Source organism: Gobius niger, assembly GCF_951799975.1.
Source record: "Gobius niger genome assembly, chromosome: 23".
Taxonomy (NCBI): Eukaryota; Metazoa; Chordata; class Actinopteri; order Gobiiformes; family Gobiidae; genus Gobius; species Gobius niger.
Window position 1 is genome coordinate 4,037,769 of NC_136874.1, and position 15,972 is coordinate 4,053,740.

At 42.1% G+C, this 15,972-nt stretch overlaps 1 protein-coding gene across 2 annotated transcripts in view; it reads left to right on the forward strand.

Moving 5' to 3' along the window:
- Positions 1-15,972, forward strand: part of LOC306982172 (neuropilin-2-like) — a 162,734-nt gene that overhangs the window by 74,962 nt on the left and 71,800 nt on the right. For both annotated transcript variants that reach the window (XM_079582008.1, XM_079582009.1), the window contains exons 4-6: positions 4,924-5,154; positions 13,695-13,850; positions 13,929-14,098. In XM_079582008.1, coding sequence (XP_079438134.1) covers positions 4,924-5,154; positions 13,695-13,850; positions 13,929-14,098 — 557 coding nt within the window. The remainder of the gene's footprint in view (positions 1-4,923; positions 5,155-13,694; positions 13,851-13,928; positions 14,099-15,972) is intronic.

Consider the following 15,972-nt stretch of genomic DNA (forward strand, 5'->3'; position numbering starts at 1 on the left):
CTGAACGCAGCATAACCATACTACAAGCCTCCATTTTTAGCCAATGACATGCTAACGAATGTATAGCGCCGCGATGAACACATTTTGAGACTAGAATGGACGGTTTATAGACATTCAAAACGCTGAGGAAACTTCCAGGCTCCATCTATGACACAAATAATCCAGGAAATGCTGTTCACATTATAAATTCTGAACTCATAGACTCAACTCATAGAAAATGATCCACATAAGACATTGCACAAAATCCCAAGCCCACATTTTGCTGTAGCGCTCTCTCCTTCAGAAACAGGAGAACAGAAAAGTAGCGGCGGCTGCTCCCATGTTGCACAGCGAGGAGCGATGGCGCGGCTGAAGAGGCTCCGGGGATGTGGAGCTGGGAGCGTGATGGATTCGAAAGTTTGGGGGAAAAGTGAAACGTGTTCCTCGGAGGTGAGGAGAGAGAAAGACCAGGCGAGATTTGATGGATGAGATTGGAGAGAGGAATGTTACATGAGTGGGAAAGCTGTACCTTCTGCTAACGCTGTAGTTTGGAGTTATTTCATTATTTTGGTCGTCTCTTCCTGGTTTCTTCTTCTACTATTAAAACTCTGATCTGTTCTTCCTGGGCATATTGCTTCTTAGGAATATTATGAAAACTCCTCACCAGCCCTTGCCTCTGTCTAATCCTTATGAAGGCATTATTTCATATTATTAAACTGAAGAATGTTCTCAAGCCTGTTTTTAAGCCCCGTCTTCAGGTCATGTCGACTGTCACGGTTTCTCACAAGGTTTTTCTATGCAGCTCTGCAGGTCAGACATGCTGCATTCTTGTTGGCACCAGGCCTTATTATCAGCCTCTATAAAAGGAGAGAGGGGGGGAGGGAGGAAGAGAGAGAGAGGGAAAAGAAGAGAGGAAGAAGAAGGAGGGGGAGGAGAGAGAGAGAGAGAGAGGGAGGAGAAGAGAGAAAGAAGAAGAAGAAGAAGAAGAAGAAGAAGAAGAAGAAGAAGAAGAAGAAGAAGAAGAAGAAGAAGAAGAAGAAGAAGAAGAAGAAGAAGAAGAAGAAGAGAGAAAGAAGAAGTGAGAAGGGGAAAAGAGTTGGGAAAGAAAAGAGAGGAGGAAGAAAGAGAAGAAGAGAAAGGGAGAAAAGAAGAGAGGGGAGAAGATAGCGGAGAAAGAGAAGAAGAGAGAAAGAAGAAGCGAGAGGAGAGCAGAGAGAGAGAAGGGGGGAGAAGAAGAAGAGAGAGAGAGGGGTTGGGAGAGGGAGGGAGAAAGACCCTCGAGGAAAACCAGAGACGTCCTCATATACCTGAATATGAAATGAGTCATGATCCTGGAATGATACGTATATAAATATAAATTCCTGTGTTTGTATCAGCTTCCATTAGTCGTCATGTCATTGTATTAGTGCATCTTTTTTGCCAGATTCATGCGACATATCCCCTCCTAAACCTGCCCCCTGTGTTCCCTTGCGTTTAAGCTTCATAGCTGCATAAATGCGCAGTGTCCCGGGCTCATTGAAGTGCCGTAAACGCCGGTCTGTGGCTGGCGGTTCCCCTGCGGCCCGCGGTGCAGGGGCTGATGGGTAAGATGATCTGAAACAGGCTGCATACATCTGCATGTGTGATGAGGAGGGAACACCCAGGGCCCATTATAGACATTATAGCCCCGTCCCACACTGGATACGAGCTGCATGTAACAGGACACAGCCCTGAATCCTACAGGCAGCTCTGGAATCACTCTCTGCAGTGAGAGTTATTAGAGCGCCGAGCTCACCGGAGGACACGCCCACAGACGCCATGACAGATGAGCACGGACAACACATTCGAAGGCTTGGTGCTGTTAAAGCAGTCAGGTATCGGAAATAAAGTCTAGGTACTACCGGTATCATCTTTAGATAAACGTTTTGATGCTGTTGGTTCAGTGACAGCAATACAGGAAGTGCCTTGGTTGTTTCAGCTGAAATACATATCTTTTTTCCCCAGTTTCCTGTTTTCTTATTTCTTCCCTTCCTTCCTTCCTTCCTTCCTTCCTTCCTTCCTTCTTCTTTCCTTCCTACTTCTTTCCTTCCTTCTTTCCTTCCTTCCTACTTCTTTCCTTTCGTCTTTCCTTCCTTCTTCCTTCCTTCCTTCCTTCCTTCCTTCCTTCCTTCCTTCCTTCCTTCTTTCCTTCCTTCTTTCCTTCCTTCCTACTTCTTTCCTTTCGTCTTTCCTTCCTTCTTTCCTTCCTTCCTTCCTTCTTTCCTTCCTTCTTTCCTTCTTTCCTACCTTCTTCCCTTCCTTCTTCCCCCTCTTCCTTCCTTCCTTCTTTCCTTCCTTCTTTCCTTCCTTCCTACTTCTTTCCTTTCATCTTTCCTTCCTTCCTTCTTTCCTTCCTTCTTTCCTTCTTTCCTACCTTCTTCCCTTCCTTCTTCCCCCTCTTCCTTCCTTTTTCTTCCTTCCTTCCTTCTTCCTTCCGCTTTCCTTCTTCTTCCTTCCTTCCTTCTTCTCTCCCTCCTTCTTTCCTTCCTTCCTTCCTTCTTCTTCTTCCTCTTCAACTATTTCTTGTTTTCACAATTTTTTTCCTCTCTATTTCCTCTATTTCTGCCCCCAATTTTTTTCCTCAATTTTCCCTTATTCTTGCCACATTTTCTCCCAATTTCCCCCCAAATTATTCCCCTTGACGTTAGAAATTAACCCAATGCAGATCTTCCACACATTATTGTTCTGTTATCTGGCTCTAGACGACAAATATTAGTATAGGTATCGAAAGCAAAGTATCGTTAAAGTACGGGTATCGAAAAGCCTTTGCAAGTTGTTAGCATTATTGGAAACAAAACTTGGGCCTACACCATGTTTTTTGCCACCGAATAAAAACCAAACTCCACTTGATGCCGATAACTTAACCACTTTTTCTCCCAAACAAACAGAGAAATGACCCGCACTTAACCTCGGCATTAGCCTCGGTTGCAAGTCGCTGTTGCGCAGTTGTTTTGTTTTTTCCGACCAAATTCACTGAGCTTTCGGGTGAAATTGCTACGAGCGCGTTATTCTCCACGGCTCCGCGAGCATTTGTGCATCCTCCGCTCCAGCTGCGCTCATAAACACAGACGAATCTTATCACAGCAGGCGCCGCTTTGTCACTGATGTACGACTTTCTTACCGCCACCTCTGCGAGAGCGCCGAGATAGAAGAGCGAATGATCTATGGCTTCTGCTCACATTATCTCCCCAAAACGACCTAATGTTTGCGTCTTTGTTGAAGGGGACTTTTTAAGCTCATTTTTGAGCTTTTAGAGGGGGAAACATTGACTTTTTTGGTCAATTCTGAGACCTTTTGCTAGTTTTCTTCCTTACAGAGGGGGTATTTTGCTTTTTTCAGTCACATAGCACCAGTCTATATCACACTACAATGATGACCAAACCTTCTGTTGGTCTGTAAATGCAGTAAATTAGAATAACTGCCTTGTATAAAATTGCCTTCTCAAAATGGCTGTAGTGAATGTCTTGAAATAGGCCTCTGTCTCTTTAAGAACCTCTGACTCTTTCCGACACGCCCCCTCCACACGCTGTCTGTGGCATCAGTGGGGAGGGGGTTCTGCTGAGGAGCAGTGGTTGGTTACTCGGCTGGTGACGAAAGCTCGGAGGCGTCTCCAGGAGGGGGGGGGCGTTCCTAGGAGGACTCAGGCAAACCTATCCCTAAAATGGCCGCCATCAGAGTTTTTACAGATTACTCAAAAATACGTAAATGTGCCAAAGCAACACTTCAGGCATGTTTTTAATGAGGGAATGACATAATAACATGATGGAAAGCTTGAAAAAGTAGATTTTGCAAAATACCCCCCCTTTAAGTCCCCCCTTTGCTGATTTCAAACCACTTTGACCAATGAGACGAGCTTTTCCTGTGAACCGGGTCCAATCAGGAGTGAGGGGGGAGGAGCTTGACTGTTTACTTTTGAAAATTGTGTTCCTGCGCTTCTCTTTTTGCAAACTAGGCAGGGCTTTTTAGTTAATGAGGAGAAGAATTTGATTTTTACTTTCCTTCCTTCCTTTCCAAACTTACAGACTATCACTTTAAAGGGATAATTCAGGATTTTTGACATAGGACCTTATAAGTTATCAAGAGTGTTGTTGATTTCTGGAGATATACCTTTTTTAAATTAATGCAGTCCTCATATTTGAAGAGTTTAGTGGTGCTAGGCTAGTGCTAGGCTAGTGCTAGGCTAGTGCTAGGCTAGTGCTAGGCTAGTGCTAGGCTAGTGCTAAAAATAATATTAAAATAACTTATATTTGAGCAACATCAGCTTCCTGGTTGTAGCTACGCAGCGGCGTAGAGTGATCTGCTAGCTTACCGGATCTACAGTAGTTTGTTTACCTGTGGCTGGCATTACACAACTTATTTGGCAACATCAAAACCCCGTATAAACATATCAGATTAGCATTAGCAAGCTTTAGCTTCACGGTTAGCATGACAGCAGCTAATGGAAGCAAATAAAGTTGGAAGTAAGAGAGAGAGATTTTAAATATTTAATGCAAAAAAAGGGTATGAAAGTCGTGCAATGTATTTTGGCAACGTCAGAACCCCGTAGTAACATATCTGATTAGCGAGTGTTAGCTTCACAGTTAGCGTAATAGCAGCTAATGGAAGCAAAGCGTTTGGCATTACTACACAAAGGAGCTTTCTACAAATCAGATATGGCAACGTTTGGAGGACGAGCCCATGATTTTGAAGAGGTTTTCAATGCAGGCTACTAGTTACCATAGACATGCACTAGCCTAGCATCAATAAACTCTTCAAATATAAGGACTGCATGAATGATAATTTAAAAAAACAACACTCTGGATAACTAGGAAATGAGGCCCTATATCAAACATCCTGAAATATCCCTTTAACATCTTCAACCGTCCCTTTTACTATATTTATTTTCCTCTGTTTTGTAGTAAACGTTCTCCCCCTTGTCTCTTCCAGGCTCGGAGTTCTGCTTCCGCAACTTCACAGCTCCGTCGGGGATGATCGAGTCCCCGGGTTTCCCCGACAAATACCCGCACAACCTGGAGTGCTCGTACATGATCATCGCGCCGCCGCACATGGACATCACCCTGACCTTCCTCACCTTCGACCTGGAGAACGACCCCCTGCAGGTCGGGGAGGGCGACTGCAAGTACGACTGGCTGGACGTGTGGGACGGCCTGCCCCAAGGTGAGAGATCTTCAGCTTCTAATGTAGTTGTGACGATGACCACAAGGGGCATTACTCAGATTAATACGATACAGAGCCTTGTTTATACTCTGAAGTACAAATATTGACATACTTTATATCCAAGTGTGTGTACAAGTTGCTCGAAATGACGATATAATCCAAATATGGTCATTTCCTTTCTTGGAAACACCTGCTGCCGAAGACCGGATAAATGTACTTGTGCAGACAATACAAAACATTCGGGTCAGTGTTTTCCGTCGAGCGGCACTGAAAGTTCCACAGCGCATTCCCCCAGTGCTAGTTTCGGGATTTAAGCCTAACCCTAATCTTAAAGGGACTATACGGAGTTTAAAAATATTAAAATTAAGTATTTTCATCCCCCTACATGTTCCAGCCATGTCCGAAGGTGTAAAATTAGCTCAGACCTGACCCGAAAATTCTGCACTTAATATAGAAGCTGCAGGTATAAGTATGACCTGAGGTGGCAGTAGTGAGTATAAAATGGCCAACTTGTATCTAGCCCCTTTAAAGGTGCATTATGCAACTTTTTCTGTGAGAAAAAAGTAGTGACCAAGCAGCGGTATGAGTGGTCCTCATGGCGCCTTTACTTTTGCTCAGTGTCAGCATTAAAGGAAGTGACGTGGTTGATTCAGCTCAAATAAATATCTTTTTTCCCCAACTTTCCCCTGTTTTTTTCCTTCCTTCCTTCCTTCCTTCCTTCCTTCCTTCCTTCCTTCCTTCCTTCCTTCCTTCCTTCCTTCCTTCCTTCCTTCTTCCTTCTTCCACTTCTTCCACTACAACGCCAAATATGCACCAAGATCAACCTTTTTTTCCACATAAAAAGTTGCATAATGCAGCTTTAACCTCTTACCACCCGCCTAAACCAAATGCATTCTGTCCTCTTTGGCTATATATATATATAGGCCTGTGTAGCACCTCATTTGAAAGCTAAGACCCACAAAACTGATCTTTTCCCTCGCGTTGTTGCTGTGTTGTGGCACCTTGTTTGTTTGGGGGGTTTTTCTCAATTTTGGTCACATTTTTGTTGAATTTTGTCACTTTTTGGTTGAATTTTTGTCATTTTTTTGTTGAGTTTTTGTCACATTTTGGTAAAATTTTGGTAAAATTTTTGTCACATTTTTGTTGAATTTTTGTCACTTTTTGTTGAATTTTTCTCATTTTTTTGTTGAGTTTTTGTCATTTTTTTCTTGAATTTCTGTCATTTTTTGGTTACGTTTTTGTCACATTTTTGTCACATCTTTGTTGAATTTTTGGCTCATTTTTGTTGACTTTTTGTCACTTTTTTGTTGCGTTTACATCCTTGTTTTCTTTTCCTTTTTTGTAGCTGTTTTGGTGCATTTTTCCGAAGAAGCTTTTTGATTAGGGTAAAGCCAAACTGGATTAAATGGGTTCCGTTCAGGTGGGAGTTAAGAGGTTAAGGTAACAAGGAACAGGTAACAGGAAACACGGCAAAATTCCAATTTTTACTGATTTCCCCATTTTCATATTATCAGCTTATTCAAAAACTAAACAAACAAATCCTTCTTACTAATATGTCACAAAACAAAACCATACATTTAAATCTGGTTCGATCCATTATTCAGATTTCATCGCTGGAAATACCGACAATTATGGGAACATTCACACACAAAATGTCTTATTTCTTTATGAAAACATAAAATGGAAGAAAACTTGTAATACATTTTTTTCTCATATTTATGTCAGTAATGTTGAACAAAAGTTTCAAATTGATATCTCTACATTTAAACTTTTCTGCTATTCCCCTGCAATGACGTAGCGTTAGCGACATTAGCACTTGGGTGACTTTTGGGCTGATTGTTTTGAATCATGCGGGAAAGAAAAGTCACGACAAAACGCTAATTTATGCTATGTTTATGTTATGCTAATTGTACGATAAGAAACAATAGTCCTTTACTTTCCCACATTGGACCAAATACATTCCCTTCCAATAAAAATACATATACGTCGATGATCTTCCAGCCCAGACTCACAAATCTCTTAAACTCCCGATAATGACTGGAGACACAATGCATTCCTCCCAAACTAATCTGGAATTCCGGCGTGTTCAATTTCCTGGACAGACATATTTGGGCCTTTGAAGCTTTTTTCCCGCTTCCTGGATTTGTTTACATGGAGGAAATACTTAACACGGTCGTCATGAAGGGGAAAAAAAAAAGAAAACCTCCGCCGTCCTCGCGCCTTAATAACACCTTATCGCCGCGCTTCCTTCCTGTCCGAGTGAAAGTGCACGATCGGTATCGCCGTCTGCGTTTCAGCCAATGGGAGAAGCCCGTCAACGCCAATGAGGAAGTGATGACAGGGGGATGTTTTTAAAGGGGGCTCAAAATGGCCGCCTTGATAATAGCACGACGTATGTGCTGAAATGTAGGGAGTTTGAGGATTACCCTGTACTTTTTCTAAACGGAGAAAAGTCAAAACTGAGATCTAATTTGCATAATATATTCAGGAAGTTGTTTGGATTTTGAATAAACTTTATTATAATGCAATGAATTCATTCAGCTGGGACCGAACCTACAACCTGTGATTGATAAAGCTAATGCCCTTCAGGTTGGGCTAAAACACCGTGGGCATGTGGCCTGGTCTAAATCATTAACCCCTTAACCCTCACCTGAACCGAGCACATTTGCTTCAGTTTGGCTTTACCCAAATCTAAAAGCTTCTTGGAAATAAAGTGTCAAAGTCGAGATGTTAACAAAAACGCAGCGTTAAGGCAGGTGGTAAGAGGTTGAACTCCTGGGCCGAAATGAGGTCCCAGCACGGCCCATGAGGCAAGATTTTTGTTTTTACAGTTAAGAAACAAAAAAAACATCTTGTTGCTCTAAAAGAAAAAAATGTAAAGTATCATAATTTACTTGAAAAAAAGGTTTTTGTTTTTTTTCGAATTAGTTTCTCGAATCAAGGACAGATTATGTCAAGAAAGTTTGCCTTATTTCTAGATTACTATTTGCAGTGTAGGCAAGTAAAAAAAAATCATAATTGAACAAGTATTTTGCACTTGAAATAAACAGCAATAAAAACAAAAAACATGTCATTGCACTTACTGCATAAATACAGACGGCATCCCTGAAATCGCCCATATATGGTCATGTTTGAAAACAGTTCAGGGGGAAAACAATCTAAAAACTACTTTAACAAATGTTGAATTATGAATATAGTTTTCTACTAAATAAAGATACAAAGACACGGAGAGGAGCAAAGTGGTTCAACAGCCCATAAATACATAAAAAACGGAGAAGCTAATGCTAATGGCTAGCTAGCACTAACTACGACTGCCGTTTTTTCACTTCACTGTGAGAAATGATCCTTATGAACCCGATTTACACTTGACTTTATTCATGTGCGTTAAATCAGGGACTGCGGATGGAAAATAGCTGCTGAGGTAAATCTGGAACAAACCATCTCCTCTTGTAAAGACTAATGGTTCTGTACATTGTCCCTGTTTCAATAAATAATGATAATAATAAATGGCTAAAAAGAGTGGAAAATGGTGTTTCTCTAAAGATTCTACTTCCCCCCTCAGCGAAGCCACGCCCCCTTCTATGACGAGATGCATCTGTATCTATACAAATAGATAATACATCTGAATGTGTGTTTTTTTTTAAGTGCACTGGCACATTTGCTTTTCTTAGTAAGTAAGTAAATCTAACTTATCGAGAGGTCTTTTTTTTTGCAGTGTTGTTGATGTGAATATGCTGTTTTGCTTCCTGAAAAAGTGAAATGTTCTCATAAACTAATTTCCGTGAAGAATTAAGATGCCAGTCATGCGTTCGGGAAGAGTTGAAACCACAACTACCCGTTTCAAATGAACTAGTTCCCTTTTGAAAGTCTGAAAATACGTCTAATTCTAAAAAAGGAGAAGAATTCCCACATAAACTGCCACATATGCCTTACAGTAAGACTTTGAATCATCCGCAGTCGAAAACACTCGCTTTATTCTCCGTTAAAACCGTGAGCCCGCCTTCTGAGGATATTAACCTAATTATTCCATTCTCACTCAATGAAAGCGGGATCGGCGCGGATTTAAAATTCCAATTATAGACTTCGGAAGGGGCTTTGATAGCTCCGAAACTATTTACGCCATTCAGAGCGGAGAATTAGGAGGAAAAATGAAAAGACTAACCCAGTTTTCAGGGAGTCGGGCGCTCCAGGCGAACAGACGAGACTGAAGGAGGAGGGACGGCTCTCGAGACTGAGAGAGGGAGTTCACGGGACAGAAAACAGGACTGAGGATGGATTAAACTGCAGGACCAAGCAAGAGTTAGATCAGGGGAGCCCAAACTTTTTGTCTCCGGGGCCAATATTAAAAAGGGCCTGTGAGTCGCGGCCAAACACGGCGATGTCAAGCACGAAAAACACATATAACTGTAAATTATAAAGCTACTTCTTTCTTCGATAGCCTACATTTGCATTTGATTCTATCTATGCAAATAACATGCTATATTAAAACAAATGGTAACTATGGCAAAATAAAATCAACAATTGCAGCAATTTAGTGCAAAAAAAACCCACCTGTATCTACAGCACCTACAGTGACTTTACCTCATTCGTTAACTCAAAGAAAATGCCACGTTAGATTATTTTGAAAGTGTCAGTTCAGCATCAATTCTTTTACAAGTCCATTTTTAACATGTACTGTTGTTAATGTCAACAACCTTTGCAATAAAAGTTGGAAAACTGTGAAAGTTGATGCTACAACGCTCTGTGATTGATAAATACCAAGACACCACAACAGTGTTTCCTTAACCTCTTAACTCCCACCTGAACGTGTTTTCTCCAAATCTAAAAGCTTCTTCAGAGGAAATGAGGATGTAAACGCAATAAAAAAAAGCGACACAAATGACAAAAACTCAACAAAAAATCCAGTAAAAAAATCTGACAAAAATCCAGCAAATAAATCTGACAAAAATCCAGCAAAAAAATGACAAAAATCCAGCAGAAAAAAGACAAAAATCCAGCAGAAAAAATTACAAAAATCCAGCAAAAAAAATTACAAAAATCCAGCAAAAAAGTGACAAAAACCCAGCAGAAAAAATGACAAAAATCCAGCAGAAAAAATGACAAAAATCCAGCAGAAAAAAGACAAAAATCCAGCAAAAAAGTGACAAAAATCCAGCAGAAAAACTGACAAAAATCCAGCAGAAAAAAGACAAAAATCCAGCAAAAAAGTGACAAAAATCCAGCAGAAAAAAGACAAAAATCCAGCAAAAAATGACAAAAATCCAGCAGAAAAAAGACAAATATCCAGCAAAAAAGTGACAGAAAAGCAGCAAAAAAGTAATAAAAAAGTGACAAACACATAAGGGAAATAAAAAGTGACGACAATGGCATAGAGGAGAGAATGGATTTGGTTTTGGCGGGTGGTAAGAGGTTAACTTTGCGAAAGGAGTGAAACAGCGCCCCCAATTTCACGCGTACTGCATCCATATTTACCATTGAGAATGAATGGAAGAGAGTTAGTATTAACCAGCGCAAAAGTAGCTCACTCTCTGGCCCCACTTTGGGCACCCCCGAGTTAGAGAATATTGGCCCAAAGCAGAACCGAAATCAGGCCTGTGCTTTGGGCTGGAATTAGTCAAAGCTAAACAAGGACTTTCCATAACGCCTCATTTAAAAGCTAAGACCTTCGAAACTCAATAACACCGTGTCTTAAAGCTCCCCCCACTGCAGGACAGGGCTAAACCGGGTCTCTGCAGCCCTCAGTGGAGAGAGCGTCTCTGGGCAGCTTGGCTCCTCCAGGGGGGTCTTGGCTCAGGTGTCCGGGACAGACGGGAGGGAGGTGTGTTCGGAAAATGGGCACGAGGTGGAATAAAGAGGAACAAAATACACGCTGTTGTTTGGACGCCGCCCACTGACGCCGATCTGGTGCAAACCGGGAGACGTCTTATTTAAAACTTCAGTTATAGGTTACTACGCAGGAGGCGGATACTAAAGTACTTCAAGCTATTCTAATGGTTTACCCGACACCTTTTACCATGTTGTTGCTACTTCCTAAAAATAACTAAGACATTGTGGCGCACCGAGCGGTTTCCCACGCTTAAATATTGACACACTGAGATGACACTGTAATCTAAATATGGTCATTTCCTTTGTGGGAAGGCGGCTAAAGACGGGAGAAATATACTCCTACAAACTCCAAACGTTCCAGTCTTTGCACAGTTGGTAGAGCGGGTCGTCTCGTGAACGGAAGGTCGGGGGTTCGAATCCTGGCTCCTGCAGTGAACACTGTCGTTGTGTCCTTGTGCAAGACACTTCACATTGGTGAATGAATGATAAAGTCAAAGGGCGAGTGGTTCCTTACTATAAAGCGCTTTGGGCCTAATGAAGGTAGAAAAGTATTATATAAGTTGAGACCATTTACCTTATTTTTTTCCCCAATTTTTTTTCTAAATTTTCCCCAAATTTGATTTTTTTTTCCTATTCTTTTCCTAATTTTTTAGTAGTTTTTCTGAATTTTTTTCTGAATTTTTCCCCAATATATTTTCCAATTTTTTTTGACCATTTCTTTCTTTTTTCCCTACATTTTTCAGCTTTATTTCTTTAAAATTTTTCTCGCTAAATTTTCCCCCCCTTTTTCAAACTTATTTTTTCCTCTCGATTTTGTCCGACTTTTTCCCCAAGCTCTGTATAAGTTGACACCATTTACCATTAGCATTTAACAATATTATTATTATTATTTTTTTTAATCTAGTCTGGCCTGATTTATTGAGCTTTGAACCACAACAAAATAAGCAAAAATGTGTATATTTTTCCTTTTTTCCCCCCACTTTTCCACAGAGATTGACATCATCCACAGTGGTAAATACACAGAGGCTAAACCTAGACATAGTGACCCACCCAATCTACCATTGATGGAAAACCTGCAATACATTTTTTTCTCATGTTTATGTCAGTAATCTACACCAGAAGTTTCAAATGGATACCTTTAAATTTAAAAAGTTTCCCTATTCACCTGCAGCAGTATTTTAGAGTGAGTTGAGTGCTATGTTGAAAGTACTTCTTGCTAAGACTAATAGAAGCATTCGGGGTCGTGCCGTAAAAAGCGGACATTTAATTCCCGGGGGATGGATTTTGTATTTATGCCGCGTTAATTATAAGGAAGTGTATCTAAACGTCGGGCGCTCGGAAAAGGTCACAGAAAAGCTCTGGCGGTTTGGACTTTCTCCATATTTACTTTTAGCTTCAGAAAGGCACTCTCTGAAGCCACGCCGGCAATTTATTCACGGCAAAAAGCAGAAAACGCAAATTAGTCCTGGCTCCTCAGTGCGGCCTGTTTCAAATGTCAGACGGAGAGTGGTGTGGAGGCGGCGTAATGGGTCTGTGCTGAGGTCTGACCAGGACTTAACCAGGACCAAACAGGGGCTGAACCAGAGCTGAACCAGGGCTGAACCAGTATTTAACCACGACTAAACCAGGGCTGAAGCAGGACTTAATCAGGACTTAACCAGGAGTGAACCAGTATTTAACCAGGACCAAACGGGGCTAAACCAGGGCTGAGCTAGGACTTAACCAGGACTTAACCGGGACCAAACGGGGGCTGAACCAGGGCTGAACCAGGACGAAACAAGGGCCGAACCATGACTTAATCAGGACTAAACCAGGGCTAAACCAGGACTAAACAAGGGCCGAACCAGGACTTAATCAGGACTAAACCATTGCTGAACCAGGACTTCATCAGGACTAAACCAGGGCTGAACCAGGACTTCATCAGGACTAAACCAGGGCTAAACAAGGACTAAACAAGGGCCGAACCAGGACTTCATCAGGACTAAACCATTGCTGAACCAGGACTTCATCAGGACTAAACCAGGGCTAAACAAGGACTAAACAAGGGCCGAACCAGGACTTCATCAGGACTAAACCAGGGCTGAACCAGGACTTCATCAGGACTAAACCAGGGCTGAACCAGGACTTCATCAGGACTAAACCAGGGCTGAACCAGGACGTCATCAGGACTAAACCAGGGCTGAACCAGGACGTCATCAGGACTAAACCAGGGCTAAACCAGGACTAAACCAGGACTAAACCAGGGCTAAACCAGGGCTAAACCAGGACTAAACCAGGGATGAACCAGGACTTAAACCAGGGCTGAAACAGTGTTTAACCCGGACAAAGCCAGTATTTAACCTGGACTAAACCATGACTTAACCAGGACTATACAAGGGCTGAACCAGTATTTAACCTGGACTAAACCAGGGTTAAACCGGGACTAAACCAGGGCTAAACCAGAGCTTTACTGGGGCTAAACTAGGACTAAACCTGGACTGAACTAGGACGAAACTGGGATAAAACCCACGACTAAACCAGGACTAAACCAACATGCAAAAAATACAAAGTTGAATTTGCCCTCTGCCTTTCCTTTAAATAAAACTTGCCTCATAAATGTTTAACTTGACTTTGGTCGGCAGAAGTCTCAGTAAAGTCGAGTCTTTCTGCAGTTTTTAAATGAACTTTAAATGAACTAAACACTGACATTACCTCCTCTCCTGTTCCCGTGGCAGCGTCTCCTCTGATTGGCCGATACTGCGGGACCAAGATCCCTCCTGAGATCCAGTCGTCGTCCGGCCTCCTGTCCCTGTCCTTCCACACGGACATGGCGGTGGCGAAGGACGGCTTCTCCGCTCGCTACAACATGACGCACAAGGAAGTCAGCGACTGTAAGCGGCGGCCATTTTGAAAACACAAACATCACTGTGTTCAGACTACACTAAGTAGCTTTGTGTTTGTGTTCAAAGCCTTCCACTGCAGCATGGCTCTGGGGATGGAGTCGGGCAAAATCAGCGACGACCAGATCTCGGCATCGACCACGTTTTACGACAATCGCTGGTTGCCGCGGCAGGCTCGGCTCAACAACGACGACAACGCGTGGACGCCGTCGGAGGATAGCAACAAGGAGTACATACAGGTGAGCGGGATCGCAGTACTTTGCAGAACACAGCGGGGGTTCAACCTCTCATGGGAATCACATTTTTTCAACCTTTTTCACCGTTTTCTGGCAGACTATAAACATATTTATCACACAAATATATAGTCTGAGCCAAAATCAGGTCCATGTGGATGTTTCTTCACTGCAAATTGTCCAGTAGAAGCAAAAAACTGCACGTGTTGCTTACGTTAGCATATGTAGCATGAAGCTAAAGTAGATTCCTGGTTAGCATTGTCCATTTTTTATGAGCTATTGAACCACTTTTCTTCCCTCCCGTGTCTCTGTATCTTTATTTAGTAGAAAAATACATCCATATTTCCGTATTTGATAAAGTTAGTGAACCAGGAAGTATATATAACCGGGACTAAACCAGTTTATAACCAGGACTAAACAAGTGCCTAAAACCAGGACTTAACCAGGGCTAAACCAGGTCTGATATTGAACTAAACCAGGGCTAAACCAGCTTTTAACCAGGGCTCAACAAATGCCTTAAACCAGGACTAAACCAGAGCTGAATCATGGCTGAACCTGGACTTAACCAGGACTAAAGCGGAACTGAACTAGAACTAAACCAGGACTAAACTGGGGTAAAACCCAGGACTAAACCAAGGCTAAACCAGAGCTGAACTGGGGTTGAACTAGGACTAAGCCAGGATTTAACCAGGACTAAACCGGGACTGAACTGGGATAAAAAAAACAAAAAAAAACAAGACTAAACCAGAATTAAACCAGCCCTAAACCAGACCATAACTGGGGCTAAACTTGGACTAAACTAGTTCTAAAAAGGGTTTAAAGACATCACAAAGGCTCTAGTTATTAAGGTAGTGTACTATGCTTGACAATCTTCAAAATGTCCAGGTTTCTTGGGTTCTTAGGTATTAAAGATGCAGGACTTAAAAGGTTTGAGAGTGGAGTAATTCAGGAAGTTCATTTTTTAAGCTAAAAATCTACACACTTCAGTAAAAGACATCATCTTCATCCCTATCTTACACTAAAACAGCTGAGACAAAATATCCTGTGGCTCCACTGCCTGATTTTCACTGTAAGCTCATCCCACCCCTGTGCTCCTCTTGCTCCCCTTCGCTGAACAGAGAGTTTGTGAGGCTGTTGTGAAGCTATATTAAGTGTTATTAAAGGATTAAGCTTGGAAAGAGATGGAGAGGTGAGGAAAGCATCAGGAGGAGCTCATTTTGTTTGCTCAAAGATGGTTGAGTGGGTCGAAATGCGACTAAAAACATGGCGACCAGGTAAGAACGTAGACCTCAGGTGCTCTCGGCCTCGCCTTGCATCCTCTCCTCCTCACATACTTCCTCTTTATTTGCTCGGGAACATTATTTAAGGACACGTTCGCTAAAGCCTGTGCTTTGCTACGCGCCGATGCCTGTTTAAATTAAATGCTTCATTTGCATATTATTCAAAATGCCAGTGCCATTAAGCCTTTTCCGCCCCGTCGATGTTGCATAAACGTACATGTAAATCATATCAATGCATCTTTAATATGTGTTTAAAATGGTAATCTGCCATAATCCACGCGATGCTTCAGTAATCCCAGTCTGCGTCCCTACAATAATGTCAATTTAATCCTACGCAAGAAAGTGGAATGTCTGCTCTCCACATTCTCCAAAAAGTATTTAACCAGGACTAAACCAGGACTTAACCACGCCTAAACCAGTGCTGAACCAGTATTTAGCCTGGACTAAACCAGGGCTGAGCCAGGGCTGAACCAGTATTTAATCTGGACTAAACCAGTATATAACCGAGACTAAACCAGGGCTGAACCAGGACTAAACAAGTGCCTAAAACCAGGACTTAACCAGGACTAAACCAGGGCTGAGCCAGGACTAAACAAGTGC